This window comes from Thamnophis elegans, chromosome 1 (genome assembly GCF_009769535.1).
Source record: "Thamnophis elegans isolate rThaEle1 chromosome 1, rThaEle1.pri, whole genome shotgun sequence".
Classification (NCBI taxonomy): domain Eukaryota; kingdom Metazoa; phylum Chordata; class Lepidosauria; order Squamata; family Colubridae; genus Thamnophis; species Thamnophis elegans.
Window position 1 is genome coordinate 34,275,820 of NC_045541.1, and position 14,822 is coordinate 34,290,641.

General features: G+C 39.5%; 1 protein-coding gene across 1 annotated transcript in view; it reads left to right on the forward strand.

Annotated features, from left to right (window-relative positions):
- Nucleotides 1-14,822, forward strand: part of ACVR1 (activin A receptor type 1) — a 79,176-nt gene that overhangs the window by 36,992 nt on the left and 27,362 nt on the right. The window contains exon 3 of the mRNA XM_032216867.1: nt 6,211-6,284. Within this exon, the coding sequence (XP_032072758.1) occupies nt 6,211-6,284 (74 nt within the window). The remainder of the gene's footprint in view (nt 1-6,210; nt 6,285-14,822) is intronic.

A 14,822-nucleotide genomic window follows, 5' to 3' on the forward strand; every position in this document is an offset into this window, starting at 1 on the left:
AAAATAGCATGTCCTTCACTTATGGAGCAGCTATTCCACCAGAACTCAAGAGTGTCTCAGGTTAAAGGATGTCATGGCACCTGATAAAGGCTGACTCGTGTCAGTAGAAAAGCTGCCTTGCCCTTGTTACAGCCTGCCAGAATCTGTGTGCTTTTAAGTTTGTTGCATTACAACCTGCGAGCATTGGGAATTTGAGGGGCTGAGCCCTGAAATGCTCTCTTGGCCAAGAAGAAAACATCTGAGGCACATCTTCAACAGACTGTTTCTTGGCTTAAATATTCCCCAGCCATCAGCACCCAAGGCATGAATGTCTGCATTCCACTATGTGCAAATGCTTGGCTTAACAAATCATTGATGCGTCTAAGTTGTTCACACAGAGGGAGGAAGACCAAGAAGCATTAGCTCATCTTGCAAGAAAAGCAGCCCGTTAAATTCCTCACGTTGATATGGTACTGATAATGCTGATATTTTTTGCAGAAGAACTCATTTGCTCTTTTTTCAGACACGCTGCTTCTATTGCTATGCACGTCTTCTTGTATTGGAGGATGTAAAGAATTCTGGCCCCATAGATTTTAAGAAGCAGGAGTTGTGCATGAAACAAGTGTAAAAACACTAGAGAGTTATAATTAACATAATGGTGCAGACCTCTGTAGAGTCAAATATGTCCCTTTTTAAAATATATTTTTTATTTTATTTTAATACAAACAATCCATCTTCCATTAAACAGTGTGTTGTCTGGGTACAAATATCTTGTGCAATAACAATTAGAATTTACAACCATATTCATTATTTATCTGCTCATGACTTAATACTGATATATATAACTAATCTAATACTGTAACAATCCTCTTCTTAACTTATTTAATTCTATTAATATATTTTCTATATTTCACTTATCTACTTTCATTTCTAACTTTCATATTTGTTCTCTAATCATCGGTAGAATAGTTCCCATATGATATAATATTCAGTTTGTTCCTTCTCTTTAATTGTAAGTGTTAACCTATTCATTTCTGCACATTCTAATATGTCCTTCAGCAGTTTGGGAAAGAATCTGAAGTTAAAGGTTTTCCATCCTGATCCTATAAATCTAGTGAAAAGGAGAAACATCTACATTTTTGTTTCATCTTCAGTTGGTTTTCCTGAGTATCCAGTTGTACTATTACAACCTTGCAAGCATTGAATTGAAGCCTATCTGGAAATAGAATTGATTAGAAGCTATCAAATTGTCTTGCGCCTTTGTTCAAGGAGGCATCTATCCTTTCTCTCCTAAGACAGGAATGCATTGTTGTGGCATTTCCTTTGTTGCACTAAAATAGCTTTCCCTGACCCGGTGCTGTCTTGACATGTTGGGTCACAGCTGTGACCGTCCCCAGGTAGTAATACAATACATCTGAAAGGCGCCAGGTTGAGGAATGCTCTACTAGCTAACACACAATACTGGCTTAAATATTGCAAGTTACCTATGCTTGTGTACATTCTTGGGGTAAATGTGGAGTGCCAATTAGCTTTTTTGACTATCTATAGTTACCCATAAACTGACAAGCATGCAGGGGTCTTGAACCATGGCGGACAAATGATTTGTAACATGATGACATTTCAGAAGCCTGTAAGATTTTTCTGGGAAGAGGTTCTCTTCCACAGACTTAGTTAACAAACTAGCAACCCCTAGAATCAAAGATACAAGCAACATCTAATGTCCTTATGCTTATGAAGTATTATTTTTTGGAAATAATGATATATTAAGTGTACTTATTAAGGGGATAATCCATTCATTGCCTTGTAACAGCAATATCTTTAGAGTAAAGGATTCTGTCAGTATATATCTCATACTTATATTTTGCGAAAAGACAATATAATTAAATAAAAGTCTTGGTTCACATTTTAGTAATCACAATTTTTTTAAAATAAAAAATCTTCATTCGTACGACATTGTGATTCATGTCATACATGGAATGAAAAACAAAATATGCAGTGGTTTAATTTAGAACAAGCATTATTAACTCCTCAGTCTTTAAAGACAGAGTCAAATGAATGTTAATGGCTTCATCTTAAATATGCAGAATGGGTTTTTTTATAATAATAATGAACTCTATATTTTGATTATTCTCAGTGATAAAAGATGAAGCGGATTAATTTTATGTGGATATTTTCTCTCTGGTAAGTCCATCTATGGAAAGTTGTTCTGTAGCATTTTGCAAAGGGCTTTTAAGAGCAGCAATTTCATACTGTTCTTGCTCATCATTGCAAAAGGTCCGATTAAAAGGGAGCAGAAAGCCTAGTGGCACCTTAAAGACTGATAGCATAACCTTTTGTAGGCTAGAGTTCGCATCATCTAATGGTCTGACTCTGACTGTATCTTGTATAGATGTCATTAGCAATGCAAAATAAATGGACAAGCTTTACAGGAAATTCAGAAAGTTCAGGTCAAGGACACTTCAGTCCATAACAGTTTATATTAAAATTCATTTTACTAGTCTCTAAAGTTAAAAGAATGTTTGCGTAACTCTAGAACCATTTGCTTGGTGTGATTATATAATCCAATAAAATGAACAAACAATGCCTTTTTTTAAAGGTGTTTGCTTGTCAAAGGTAGTATGGCTTGCTTGTTGACCTGTCTGAATTGCCTTTCTAATGTAGATAAAAGAGCAATTAATAGGTAATACAGCAATTAATAGCAATTAAATTTAATCTTGGAAATAGCCTTTGTAAAAAGACAAATCCAACCCTGCATATTTAAATAAACACAAGTATGGAAGGTATAGTGGATTAGTAATTCTACATAAATTTAATCAAAATTGTATCTAGTAGTAATATATCGTGGAGAATGGGTGTTTGGATAACACTGCTGTCTAACACAACATTAGGTATGTTTAGCTCATAAGGGCTTTCTAGTCAGGACCAAAATACTAGGCCCAAGCCAGCATCACTTCCTGAAACAATTATTATTGTTATTATTCAATTGTGTTAAGACTTGTGCTAGAATTTACAACCTTAGAGGTAATATATACAGACAAAACTCGATATTAGCATTTCAAGTGATGTTATGGATTATCTGTAAATTTTGCTGAGGGAAGATGATGGTCATGGCAATGGTAGATCTATGTAGATGCTACTGTTTTTCTTCCAAAAGGACATATTATGCATATAAAAGTTTAAATTGAAACCAAATATAAAAACCAGTGAAAACAATTAATTCGCATAATAAAACCAAGATTGTTTTAGGATAATGAAGATGCCACACATGGTGCTACTTGATGTCGTACATGGTGCAGTTTTGGGTCTAGTCTGGGTTATCTTAACTGCGTAGTAGCGTTCTTTTAACTTTAGGGGTTAAATAAGGTAATTATGTTGACAGTGGTTTAGATAATGCTGTTGACATACAGTTTAGAGGAAAATATAACACAAAGTTGAAAACTGCCCTGTAAGGAATAGCTTGGGAGGTCATCCGCAGTCTGACAGCATTCCTTCTGTGGCCATAGAAGGTGCACTAAAACGTTGTAGAAATTGTGGGGAGATTTTTTGTGGGATTTAAGGGGAAAAACATTAGATACTTAATACACTGAAACCCCAATTATCCTTCCAGAATGTGTATTATCCTTCCAGAATGTGTCTCAGTACATCTTTCTAACAAATGAGGCTTGCCAACCCAACTTCTAAAACATGTCTTGGATTCAAGCCATTTCTATATTCCAGTGCACCCTAAGTCGTGGTCTTCCCCTCAGAAGAAGGCTCAGTTTTCATTGACCCAGAGGGTTGTATTTTTAGGCTTTGGTGATCTCTTTTTTTTTTTAACTTAATAATCATCCTCTTGGTTGTTTCATGTTTATCTAGGTGAAAGGCAGCAATGAAATTTGACTTCTTGGCTAACATTCTTGGCATCTGGGGAGTTGATATGTGTTTTCAAAATTAACAAGCTTTCTTTTAAGATCTGTTCTTACCTTGCTTGAATATAAAGGCTAGTTGCATATCCCACGTTCTCCGAGCAAAACGGCAGCCGGCAAGAAATCTTGACATCCCTTCCAGAAGTTTCTTGGCAGGACTTCAACTGCCTAAACAGTTTGTTGGCTTTAGTGTAGTAAGAGAGTTGAGCTCTATTTCTTCTTAAGCATTATATATCAAGAAGTGCTTGACATTTGCCTCCCTAAGGGTATCATTTAAACAGCTTGTCTTGATCAATAGAAAAGCCTTCCTGATAAAATGAATACAAAATCTGTATTTTTGGCAGGCTAAGGCTGCAAATTGTTCTTTCCTTTTGCTTTTGCTCCTGCAAGGTCTGTGCAGTAACCTAGCACTGCAGACCTGGTTCGTATTTTGCTGGGTGCATAAAGGTTACCATTAGTTTGCGTACATTTGGCTCACAGTGAAAATCATAGATGTAGCATTTCAGCAAAATATTCAAATGGCGTATAATTAGCTAGAACACATGCAGCCCAAAGCATCTATGAATAAAATCTCCTATTGCACAATTGGAATTTGGTAATATGATTTTCCCTTCCTGTTGCCCCTTCCCCACTTCTCCTTTTTGAAGCATACAGATAGTCAGTTGATAGCCTCAACTTACGACCACAGTTGAGCCCAAAATTTCTGTTGCCAAGGGGGACGTTCGTTTAGTGAGTTTTGCCCCATTCTACGACCTTTCTTGTATAGTTGTTAAGTGAATCACTGCACTTGTTAAGTTGTAACACACTTGTTAAATAAATCAGACTTCCCCATTGACTTTGTGGTCAGAAGGTCGCAAAAGGTGGTCACATGAGCCTGGGACACTGCAACCGTCATAAATATGAGTCAGTTGCCAAGCATCTGAATTTTGATTACATGACCATGGGGAGACTGCGATGGTTGTAAGTGTGAAAAATGGTCACTTTTTTCAGTGCTGTTGTAACTTCGAATGGTCACTAAGTCGAAAAGCACCTATATTTAAGGATTCATACTAAAAAAGTTGCAGCATTCTTTTTCCTTAAAAAAAACTATTAATGTAAGTTCAAAACGTGATCTAAGATTACACTTTAAAAAGAGGCCTAGAAAATTACAACGTTAAACAATTGAGTGTGTCCAGGTTGATAAAAGTTTTCTTCTTTTCCCTTTTGTCTAAAATATTCTGGATATTTTGATGGATTCCAAAACCTCGGAATGCACTGTAATCAACAGGCCTGCTTGATTCCCAGTGATGGTTAATGTAATTATGGACCAAGCTTGCCAGTTTGAACCCCAAATGTGGTAATTATAAAATGAGCCCAGTTCATTGACAGGAGATATCGCAGTGGGCCAACTTCCAGTCAGCATGAAATTGCAAACTCTTACATTATGGCCTGATAGGAATGTTACTGCTGACTCCACTGGGGTGAGTAGATTAGACCCCCTGGTGTTAAAAAGGGGGCAGAAAACAGGCCAAACCAAAACAGATCATTTTGTCTTTTTAAAAAAGTGATTAGTTCTGCTGCTACTCACAGTTTTCTGCTATGCGATTTTTCTAAAGTTGATCTGGTAAGAAATGTGGAATTCATACCTGTAAGACTAGTGTTGGGAAAAGCCTTTGAACAACAACATCCCTGGTGGGTAAGATCCTTTGATATTGGATGCAATGCTTTAGGTCTGGTTTGGATTGTTTTTTAAAAAAATTGGTCAAAATATCAGCCTTTGCTTTTGAAATCCAAATATTACACACTAAGCCAGTTTGGTGAAATGGTTAAATTACCAGGCTAGAAATTGGAAGATCATCAGTTCTGAATGACTTTGAGCCAGTCATTCTTACTCAGCCCTAGGGTAAAGGCAACGGCAACCACCTCCCAAATTTTGCCAAGAAAACCGTGGGGACCTGTCAGACAGTTTTCAGGAATCAACACTAACTAAAGGCAGGCACACTCTCCCTCCCCCCCTCTCTCTCACCATACCTCTGTTTACATTAACTGCTGGTAGCAATGGCTTGGAAAGCCACCGTCTCAAATTTGCAAGAAGGTTTCGTATTTGTAAATGCATTATTTTGTAGACATTTGGCTGCTCTTACAAGGTTGTATTTTTTGCTATTCGGGAATCTAGCCTTTTACAAACGCTTCATGTTAGTCAAGCGACTGTTAAATGTCGTTGGGAAAATGCTCATGCTTGTTGATTGAACAGTGCAGAACTATCAAATACAATTGGTATTCCGCTAGAGTATGCTTAGTTCTGATTTCATTTTTTAAAGCAAGAATATTTTTCCTCTTTTTTTAGATCTACAATGATAAATGGACTTATGATTGTTCCTGTTCTTGTGATGATAGCTTTTCTTTCGCCGAGCAAGGCTGGTAAGTATTTGGGTTTCAGATCATATTTTTCGATAGGTTATATTGATTCAGTGAGAAGAGCTAACTACACAGTGGGACATTCATGTTGTATATTCTTTTTGCTGGGGCGGGGGTGGGTGGGTTATTTGCTTCAATTAGCAATTCAAGGTTGCAGGTCTCATGTTGTCCCAAGTCCCTTCTGACTCTTGTCCTTCACGGGTTCATTATCATTTGAATTCCTGTGCTAAGCAGAAGGGTGGACTGGCTTGCCTAAATGACTGCTTCCAGTTCCACATCCTGGAAAAACAGAGAATTCCATTTCTGTTTCTAGATCATTAAAAACAAAATGTTCTTGGGGCCATGCCTTAGATTTTGTGTGTGATCCTCTCCCAACTACTATGAGATTTAGTTCTGTCAGCAAATTGGCCATGCTTTTGATGTCATTTTGGAGCATAGTTAAGATTTAACTCTTAGCAGGGCCTTCAAAAATTAAGAGTGAAGAGATGAGGGAAGCTACACCCGGAATATTGAATGGCAAATGCAGTGTTGAGTTTGTCTATAGTATAAAAGTAGGTCCTTTGGGATATTTCAAATCTATTTATTGTACACGGTTGTTATCTGAGGGGTCCTGGTGCTCTCTGAGCTTAGTTATTTTTAGATGTTTCATTACCCAAACAGGTAACATCATCAATGCATGGGTGGGTTCCTCTATCAGTTAGTACTGGTTCGCTCGCGTGTGTGCACCACGTGTTGCTCGTGCATGCACAGTTGACTGTAATTTGTTCTGCGCATGCGCAGGAACATGCCAGCAATGGCAGAAGAGACTGGGGAACCAGTTCGGGGGCGTGGCCAGCCTGGGTCACTGATGGTTCTGCGACCCAGGCCGAATCACCACTACCAGTTCAGCTTAATCGGGAGCAACTCACCTCTGAATCAGTGCTACTTTACTCCCTGCTAGGCCTGATTACGTTACCTAGTTTGGCTAATGAAATGTCTGCAAGAAAACAACCAAGCACTTCACAGGCTTTACAGCCCTCTCTAACCAAAGTCAGCCGATTGCCCCCAACAATCTGGATCCTCATTTTATTGACCTTGGAAGAATGTTAGGCTGAATCAACCTTGAGCTGGTGAGTCTTGAACTGCCAAACTGCTGGCACTCAGCAGAATTAGCCTGCAATACTGCATTCTAACCACTGTGTGCCATCATGGCTCAGAGGGCCCCACAGTTCAACCCTGAACTACAACTATTCTCCTTTATTAGTACTGTTGTTATCTGCTTAAAAGCTAGGGATTGAAGGCACATGAAAACCCAATGAATAAATAAATTTGAGCTGGAATCCCTTTATGTCCTGCTGTGCTGCTTTTCCTAAAAGAAATGGTTTGGGACAAAAAAGCGATGGCATTCAGCCCAGAAGAACTTGTCAGGTTATATAAATAGGTTATTGGCATAAACACTATTGTGCCATAAGTTAAATATGTCACCAAGACACAAAGCATGAACAGTTTAGCTAAAGTTAATGTAGGCGTAAAATTTGGTTTTTCCTTTCTCAAGAGTCCTTCATGTTTTGAGGGAGTTGTGTTTTGAGTATGACTATTTCTGTAGTATGAAATGAGTATGTTGTGTTTTCATATTCCCCTCCACCCTCTTTAAATTAGTGATAAGCTTTATTCTTTGAGTGCAGATTTGCTTTATTCTGAGCCGAACATAACTGAAAGTCTTCGATAGGGGAGGAATGTCTAGTGGTACCCATTGTACAAACTTCCCTTTATCTTGCTAGATTCCTGATGTTTATAAGGTCAGGTATTACTTAACCCCAATAAGAGGGGCCTTTTTGCTTGTTAAGAGTACTCAGCCTTTAAAGTTGCAGTAGCATAAGATTGCAAAAAAGTAACTTCTGGGATGTTTGAACAATAAAGCCTTTTATTATCTGCACTGAAGCTCTCCATTAGAAGTACCGGTAACTTATAAAATAGAAATCAGTGTCTTCAGAAATGAGGCATGTATCAGTCATACATTGCATTGGAATTCTGATAGTTGTAAATGATAATTACTGTACTTTTCGGAATATAAAATGCACCTTTTTTCCTCAAAAAAGAGGCTGAAAATCTGGGTGCATCTTATACATTGAATACAGCGTTTTTTTGCCTCCCGAAGCCCCGTCCCCTTCACCAAAATGGCCGTGCCTAGCCTTATGGAGGCTTCCAGAGAACTCCTAGGGGCTGGGGAGGGCAGAAATGAGCAAAAAATGGACCGTTTTTTGCCCCCAGCAGCACTCTATAAGCCCCCATAAGGCTATGCATGCAATTTTTTTGACAAAAAACAGGCCCAATTTAGGTGCTGCAGGTTGTCAGTGATTTCCTTCTCCAGCATATGGATAAATACACCTGGAAACATCTACCTACCTATCTACCCTCTCTCTCCCTATCTACCTACTATATTTCTCTCTCTCTCCCTCTACCTACTCTCTCTCCCTACTTACCTACTGTATTTCTCTCTCTCTCTCTCTCTCTCTCTCTCTCTCTCTCTCTCTCTCTCTCTCTCCCCCCACCTACCTACCTACCTAGCCTACCTACCTATCTACACACTCTCTTTCCCTACTTACCTACTGTATTTCTCTCTCTCTCCCTCTATCTACCTACCTACTTTTTTTAATTCGCCTCTTCAAAACCTTCGTGCGTCTTATACTCCAGTGCATCTTATACATATACATACATACACATACACACACACACACACACACACATATATATATACACATATACATACACACACACACACACACACATATATATAGATAGATAGATATATGTAGTATTTGTGCTGATAAATAAATAAAGGGAGACTAGTATAGATCTATTTCAAGCTATTTAGCTCTCATCAGCTAGCCATACCCTTACTGGGATTCGATGGTATGGCTAGCTGATGAGAGCTAAATAGCTTGAAATAGATCTATACTAGTCTCCCTTTATTTATTTATCAGCACAAATACTACACAAATGTAACAAAGGCAACAGTAAAATATTGGGCTTTCTGTCTGGATGGTCTCTTGTGACGAGCCGATGGACAGAGAATGGAAGCAGTTAGCTTCCTCCCATAATTGGGGCATACCAGGGGTTGTGACTTTATATATATATGTATGTATGTATGTATGTATGTATGTATGTATGTATGTATGTATGCATGCATGCATGCATGCATGTATGCATGCATACACACACACACACACACACACACACAGTATATGCATGCGCACTCGTACAATGAGATTATTTTAGATCCCAGATCAGGGGTCCTCAACCACTGGTCTGTGAAACCGGGCTGCACAAACAAGTGAAGCCCCATCCATGATATGCAGGCAGCACATGAAAGCATGCCCCCTCCGTGGTCTGCAGAAAAACCCCTCTCCACAGAACTGGGCCCTGGTGCCCGAATGTTTGGGCATCACTGTCCTAGATGTCTTCCCTTACTCCAGGATCCATAAAGTATTTCTCTCCTACTGTTCAGACAGATACTTGAACAGCAGAGGTGGGTTGCTGCTAGTTCGGCCAGACCAGTAGTGGAAGTCAAGCCTAGGTCGCAGAACTGGCAGCGACCCAGGCCTGCCACACCTCCAAACCGGTTCCCTCGTCACCACTGCACCACCGCCATTTTGGATTTTAGTGACTGCGCATGCGCAGTTCACTGTAAATTGTATTGAACAGCGTGTGTGCCTGACGCGCAAGAGTTGTGAACCAGTAGTAAAACCGGCAGCAACCCACCCCTGTCGAACAGTATCTGCTTTTCTTTAGGACAATTAAAAAACACTGTGCAGATAGTCCTCAACTTACAATCATTTGTTTAGCAACCCATCAGAGTTACAATGGTAGAAACAGAACGATTATGTAGCATGTTTATATAACATCTGCTGTGAGGATATTCCCCAGTTTGTCAGGCTGACCCACAGTTTTCACTATTATATTTTAATGCCCTTTTCACAGATTAATATAGACAGGCTTATCACACTGCTTTTAGGCATAATTTTTCTGCTGTGCTTTGCTCTTTCCCTTCAACATATCACTTTCAATAAATGCAGATCAAAAACGAGTATTTGCCAGGATAGAAAACTTAAGCAAAAAAGCTACACTATTCAAATACACTGCAGAGCACTGCAAACTGTGTCACAGCATGAAGGATAGAGTAATACATTTTCTAATGCCTGCTGTGTTATTTTGTACAGCATTTGTTAGTTCAGATGGTATGTTAGAACAAGTCATGTTGCTCTTTAAGCCTAATTCCACAGATAAGAAGTACTAAAATAAAAGTAGAATGCCTATTAAAGCCAGGGGTTTTATACTTCCCTTCTCCCAAGACAAGTGCTTAAAGATATGCCCAGGTGTTCTTTTACAAAGGGAAAAAAAGACAAGAAAAATGATTAAAAGTTTGTCAGCAGCAAAGCAAGTTGAAATATCTAAAGGACCTCTTTTTTAAAAGAAAAAATTATTAAAACATAAGGAATGTGAATCAATACGCAATCTATTCAATGATCATTTATTCTGTTATGAGAAACACTGTCAAAGGACTTGAGTGGCCACAGTGGAAAGAACAAATTTTTCAAATTTCCATTGAGGTCCTTTGAACACATTAAATATTTTCAGAATTGTATATTGCTGCAGACTGGCAAGGGATACGGAAAATTCAGTGGTAGTGTCAGAAAGTTATATTTATAAAGCCAATTATTGGCCAGAGAGTTACAGATTCAAAAAAGTTATGGATTAAGTCAAATATGCCTATGAACATCCAGAAATGAGGCACAAAGCTGACAAGGCAACTTTGCATATTAGTTGCCTTTATATCTTTCCAAAGTTTGGGCAGCCAGGAGTGGGATTTGAGGTTCTCCAAACTGCACAAAATCTTAGCTAGAAGATCTCCCGAACTCCTGCAAACCCCCAGCAGCCCACCCTGAATGTTAATGATTACTTCCATTTACAGTATTAACATTTCTGTGTCTACCTCTCTTAATAAGGAGACGTAAAGATGTGCTACGTTCTGTCAGATTCAGCAGTATATTGCGCCATTTAAAAAAAAAAAATCTTTTCAAGCTACATTCTAATCAATAACTCCATAATTATTGGCTGAGAACAAACTATGCTCATAAATATAATATACCAAACATTTTTTATTAATAAGCCAACTTGTAAATAACAAATTATGCAAAGTAATGCGGTTTTATATCTGTGAAATGTGCTAAATGTATCACAGGTTTATTTCCATTTGTTCCTCCACAAAATCTTCCAGATATCCCCCCACCCCTTTCAGCATTTTTGAAATTTTACATCTCTGCTGAAGGGGAGGTGTTGGCATCCCGTAAACTGAACCTTTTTAGTAGGGGACAGAAAGATTTCAATATTCATATCAAAGCCCCTCATCAGATGGTACAGCCAGGATTTTCTGGCCCTCAAGCTACTCTGGCTGTATTTTAAGGGTTATCTGGTTGCATTTGAAAGTTACATGTTGAACTTGCATTTGTGTTCCTGATGGGATGTTGGTAAACTTGTGGAAGAAATAATGCCACATTTACGCTTATTAGAACCTCGGAGCTGTGAAAGAACAATGGAGAGGTTATTACTATAAGCCTTTAAAGCGGTGGTCCCCAATCTTTTTGGATTTGCGGACTGGTGGCGGTGGGAGAGGGAATAGTTCTGCGCAAGCAGTGGGCACTTGTGGGCCCAGCTCCATTTGTGCAAGCGGTGGCCCATGTGCCCGCAGCTTGAACAAATGGAGCTTCACACGCAAACACTAGCATCTGCCACTTGTGCGGTCCGGGGGTTGGGAACCCCTGCTTTAAAGGAAATGAATAAGTTTAAATTTTTTTAAAAAAAGTTTCCCTTGCAAGTTGTGTCCAACTCTAGGGAGTCGTGGTCATCTCTGATTCACAGCTGAAAAGCCAGCGTTGTCCGAAGATGCTTCTGTGGTCGTGTGGTTGGCATGACTATACTCTGAAGGTGCACAGAACGCTGTTAACCCACCCACTGAAGTGGTACCGACTTACTTGCAATTATATGCTTTCGAACTGCTAGGTGGGCAGGAGTTGGGGCAAGTAAGGGGAGTTCACTCCATCATGTGGTACATGGGTCTTGAACTGTTGACCTTCCAGTCGACAAGCCCAGTGTCTTAACAGCTTGGCCACCATTGCCCCCAGGTTTAGATTAACAGAAGGCAATTTCTGCAGGCTCAGAAATCACGCCAGTCTTTGGTTGGCTTGCAAACTTTGCCAGACTCCAAAGCTGGACCTTAATGGAAGAGGTAAGGGATTTTGACCCTTAAACTCCCAAACTTCTGAAAAACAAAGATCTGCTACATAATATATGCACCATAGATCTCAGTGAACTTCAAAGCAAGGAGTTTCCACGTTCATTTTTAGAGTAGAGTAGAAGAGAATAGAACAGAACAGAATAGAATAGAATAGAATTCTTTATTGGTCAAGTGTGATTGGACACTCAAGAAATTTGTCTTTGGTGCATATGTTCTCAGTGTACATAAAAAGATACATTCGTCAAGAATCATAAGGTACAGCACTTAATGATAGTCAGGAATATCAATAGCAATCAGGAAACTATCAATATAAATCGTAATGATACAAGCAACAAAATTACAGTCATGTAGTCATAAGTGGGAGGAGACGGGTGATAGGAATGAGAAGACTAATAGTCATAGTAATGCAGCCTTAGTGAATGGTTTGACAGTGGTGAGGGAATTATTTGTTTTACGTGATTCACTCCAACAAATCCTTGAGTTATGAATATAATTGTCAGCCTCCATTACATTCGTAACTCGAGGACTACCTGTATTCCAGTAGTGAATATTTGTAGCTGAGGGCTGAACTGCGGAGTCCTTGGTGCTCTCTGAGCTTGGTTGTTTGCTTGCAGACGTTTCATTACCTGTTCTGACCCCACTCTTCATACACCAAAGCATGCTGAGACAAAGATACTTCAAGGATTTATTAACACACAGACTAGACCTTGGCAGCAATCCAGCACCGACTAGACCTTGGCAGCAATCCAGCCTGCCAAGATAGCCACAATAGCTTCTCCAGCTCTAGTAAATACGTTGATTCCTGCGACGAGCATGTGGAAAGTCATTCCTTTTATAGTCTTGAGAGGAGCCTAATTACCACCAGCTGAGTTCAATTATCCCCTGTAACTGCATAACTGTTCTTTATGCCTATTAGCCTCTGTTGCCAGGCATCCAGGACCAACTCCCTTGTCTCCTCCCCACTGCTCCAATGCATGATGTCAGGATCACACTCCCTTGTCTCCTCCCCACTGCTCCAAGGCATGACTTCAGGAGCACGCTCCCTTTGGCTTTCACCGCTGCTCCATGCCTCAGGCACATCCTGGTGGCCAACCAGCCTCTCTGATCCCTGCTCGGAGTCGGAACCCTGTCCAGGGTCCTCCACGTCTTCCAGAGCCGACTCATAGGGCCCCTCGCTGTCGGAGTCTGGTGGCAGCTCCAACAGCTCCTGCTGGGCCACAACAATTACCCAACTAGTTAATTTTCCTAGTTGGATAACAAAATGTCTACAATCAAACAACCAAGCTCAGAGAGCACCAAGGACTCCACTTTGATTGTTTATTGACAAATCAGATTTGTTTTGGAGTTGTAGTTTTAAAATACAAAGTATGGAATTGCAGTCAGGAAATAAAACATGTGCCAGAACTGAAAATCAGGGTCCATGCCATGAATTATTTTTAGATGTTGTTTTATGTAATTAGCTCTGTTTTTCCTTCAGAACCATATGTTCTTTTTCCTCAAGTTTAAAACTGTATAGCTTTGATTATATATAAATACACAGACATGTATAGATATTGATGCAGATAATGTAAGTTTCTATTGCTTTGCCAACAAGGCACCTTGCAGAATAAATTTCACTGTTTCCAAACATAGCTTAGCACTCATTGGATAAAAATATAATTTGGCTAATTTCCAATTAGTTTCAGTCTGTACATACGCAATTCTTCCATATCTCCAGAACCCCAGATGTATAGGATCATTAAGTGATCAACAGAACACTTCTAAGGTGTAGGAGGCATCCTCACATTCCTGTTCCCTTGGTCCCTCTTCCCCAAAGATCTAAAAACCACTATTTCATGGGACAATTTATCTCCTCTCCCCTCCTTCCCTCTCCTCTCCCCTCCCTCTCCCTCCCTTCCCACTCCTCTCTCACACAAAAGCAGGTGATTTTTTTTCCAGCAGATGCCCAGAAGGCTGGGATTCTCAAGAGTCAGCATATTTTGGTTGTCACAAAAGAGTATTATTTGGCTGCGTTGTTTTATTTTTAGACCTACTTGGGAGGTATTTGTTTAATGTTCTGCTTCATATGCCAAGTACAGTTGTCTTTCCTTGACAATGGTGTATGTAAGTGAGTAGATAAGGAGTGGCATTTAGTGCTACATCTTGCATGTTCTGTGTCCTATTCCAAGTGTGCCAGGTGGATGCCTTCTGTCTTTCTCCATGCTGTTTGCTTGATTATATTTAGATAAATCTATTCCCTTCCTCCTGATTTTTTTAAAGTGTAATTT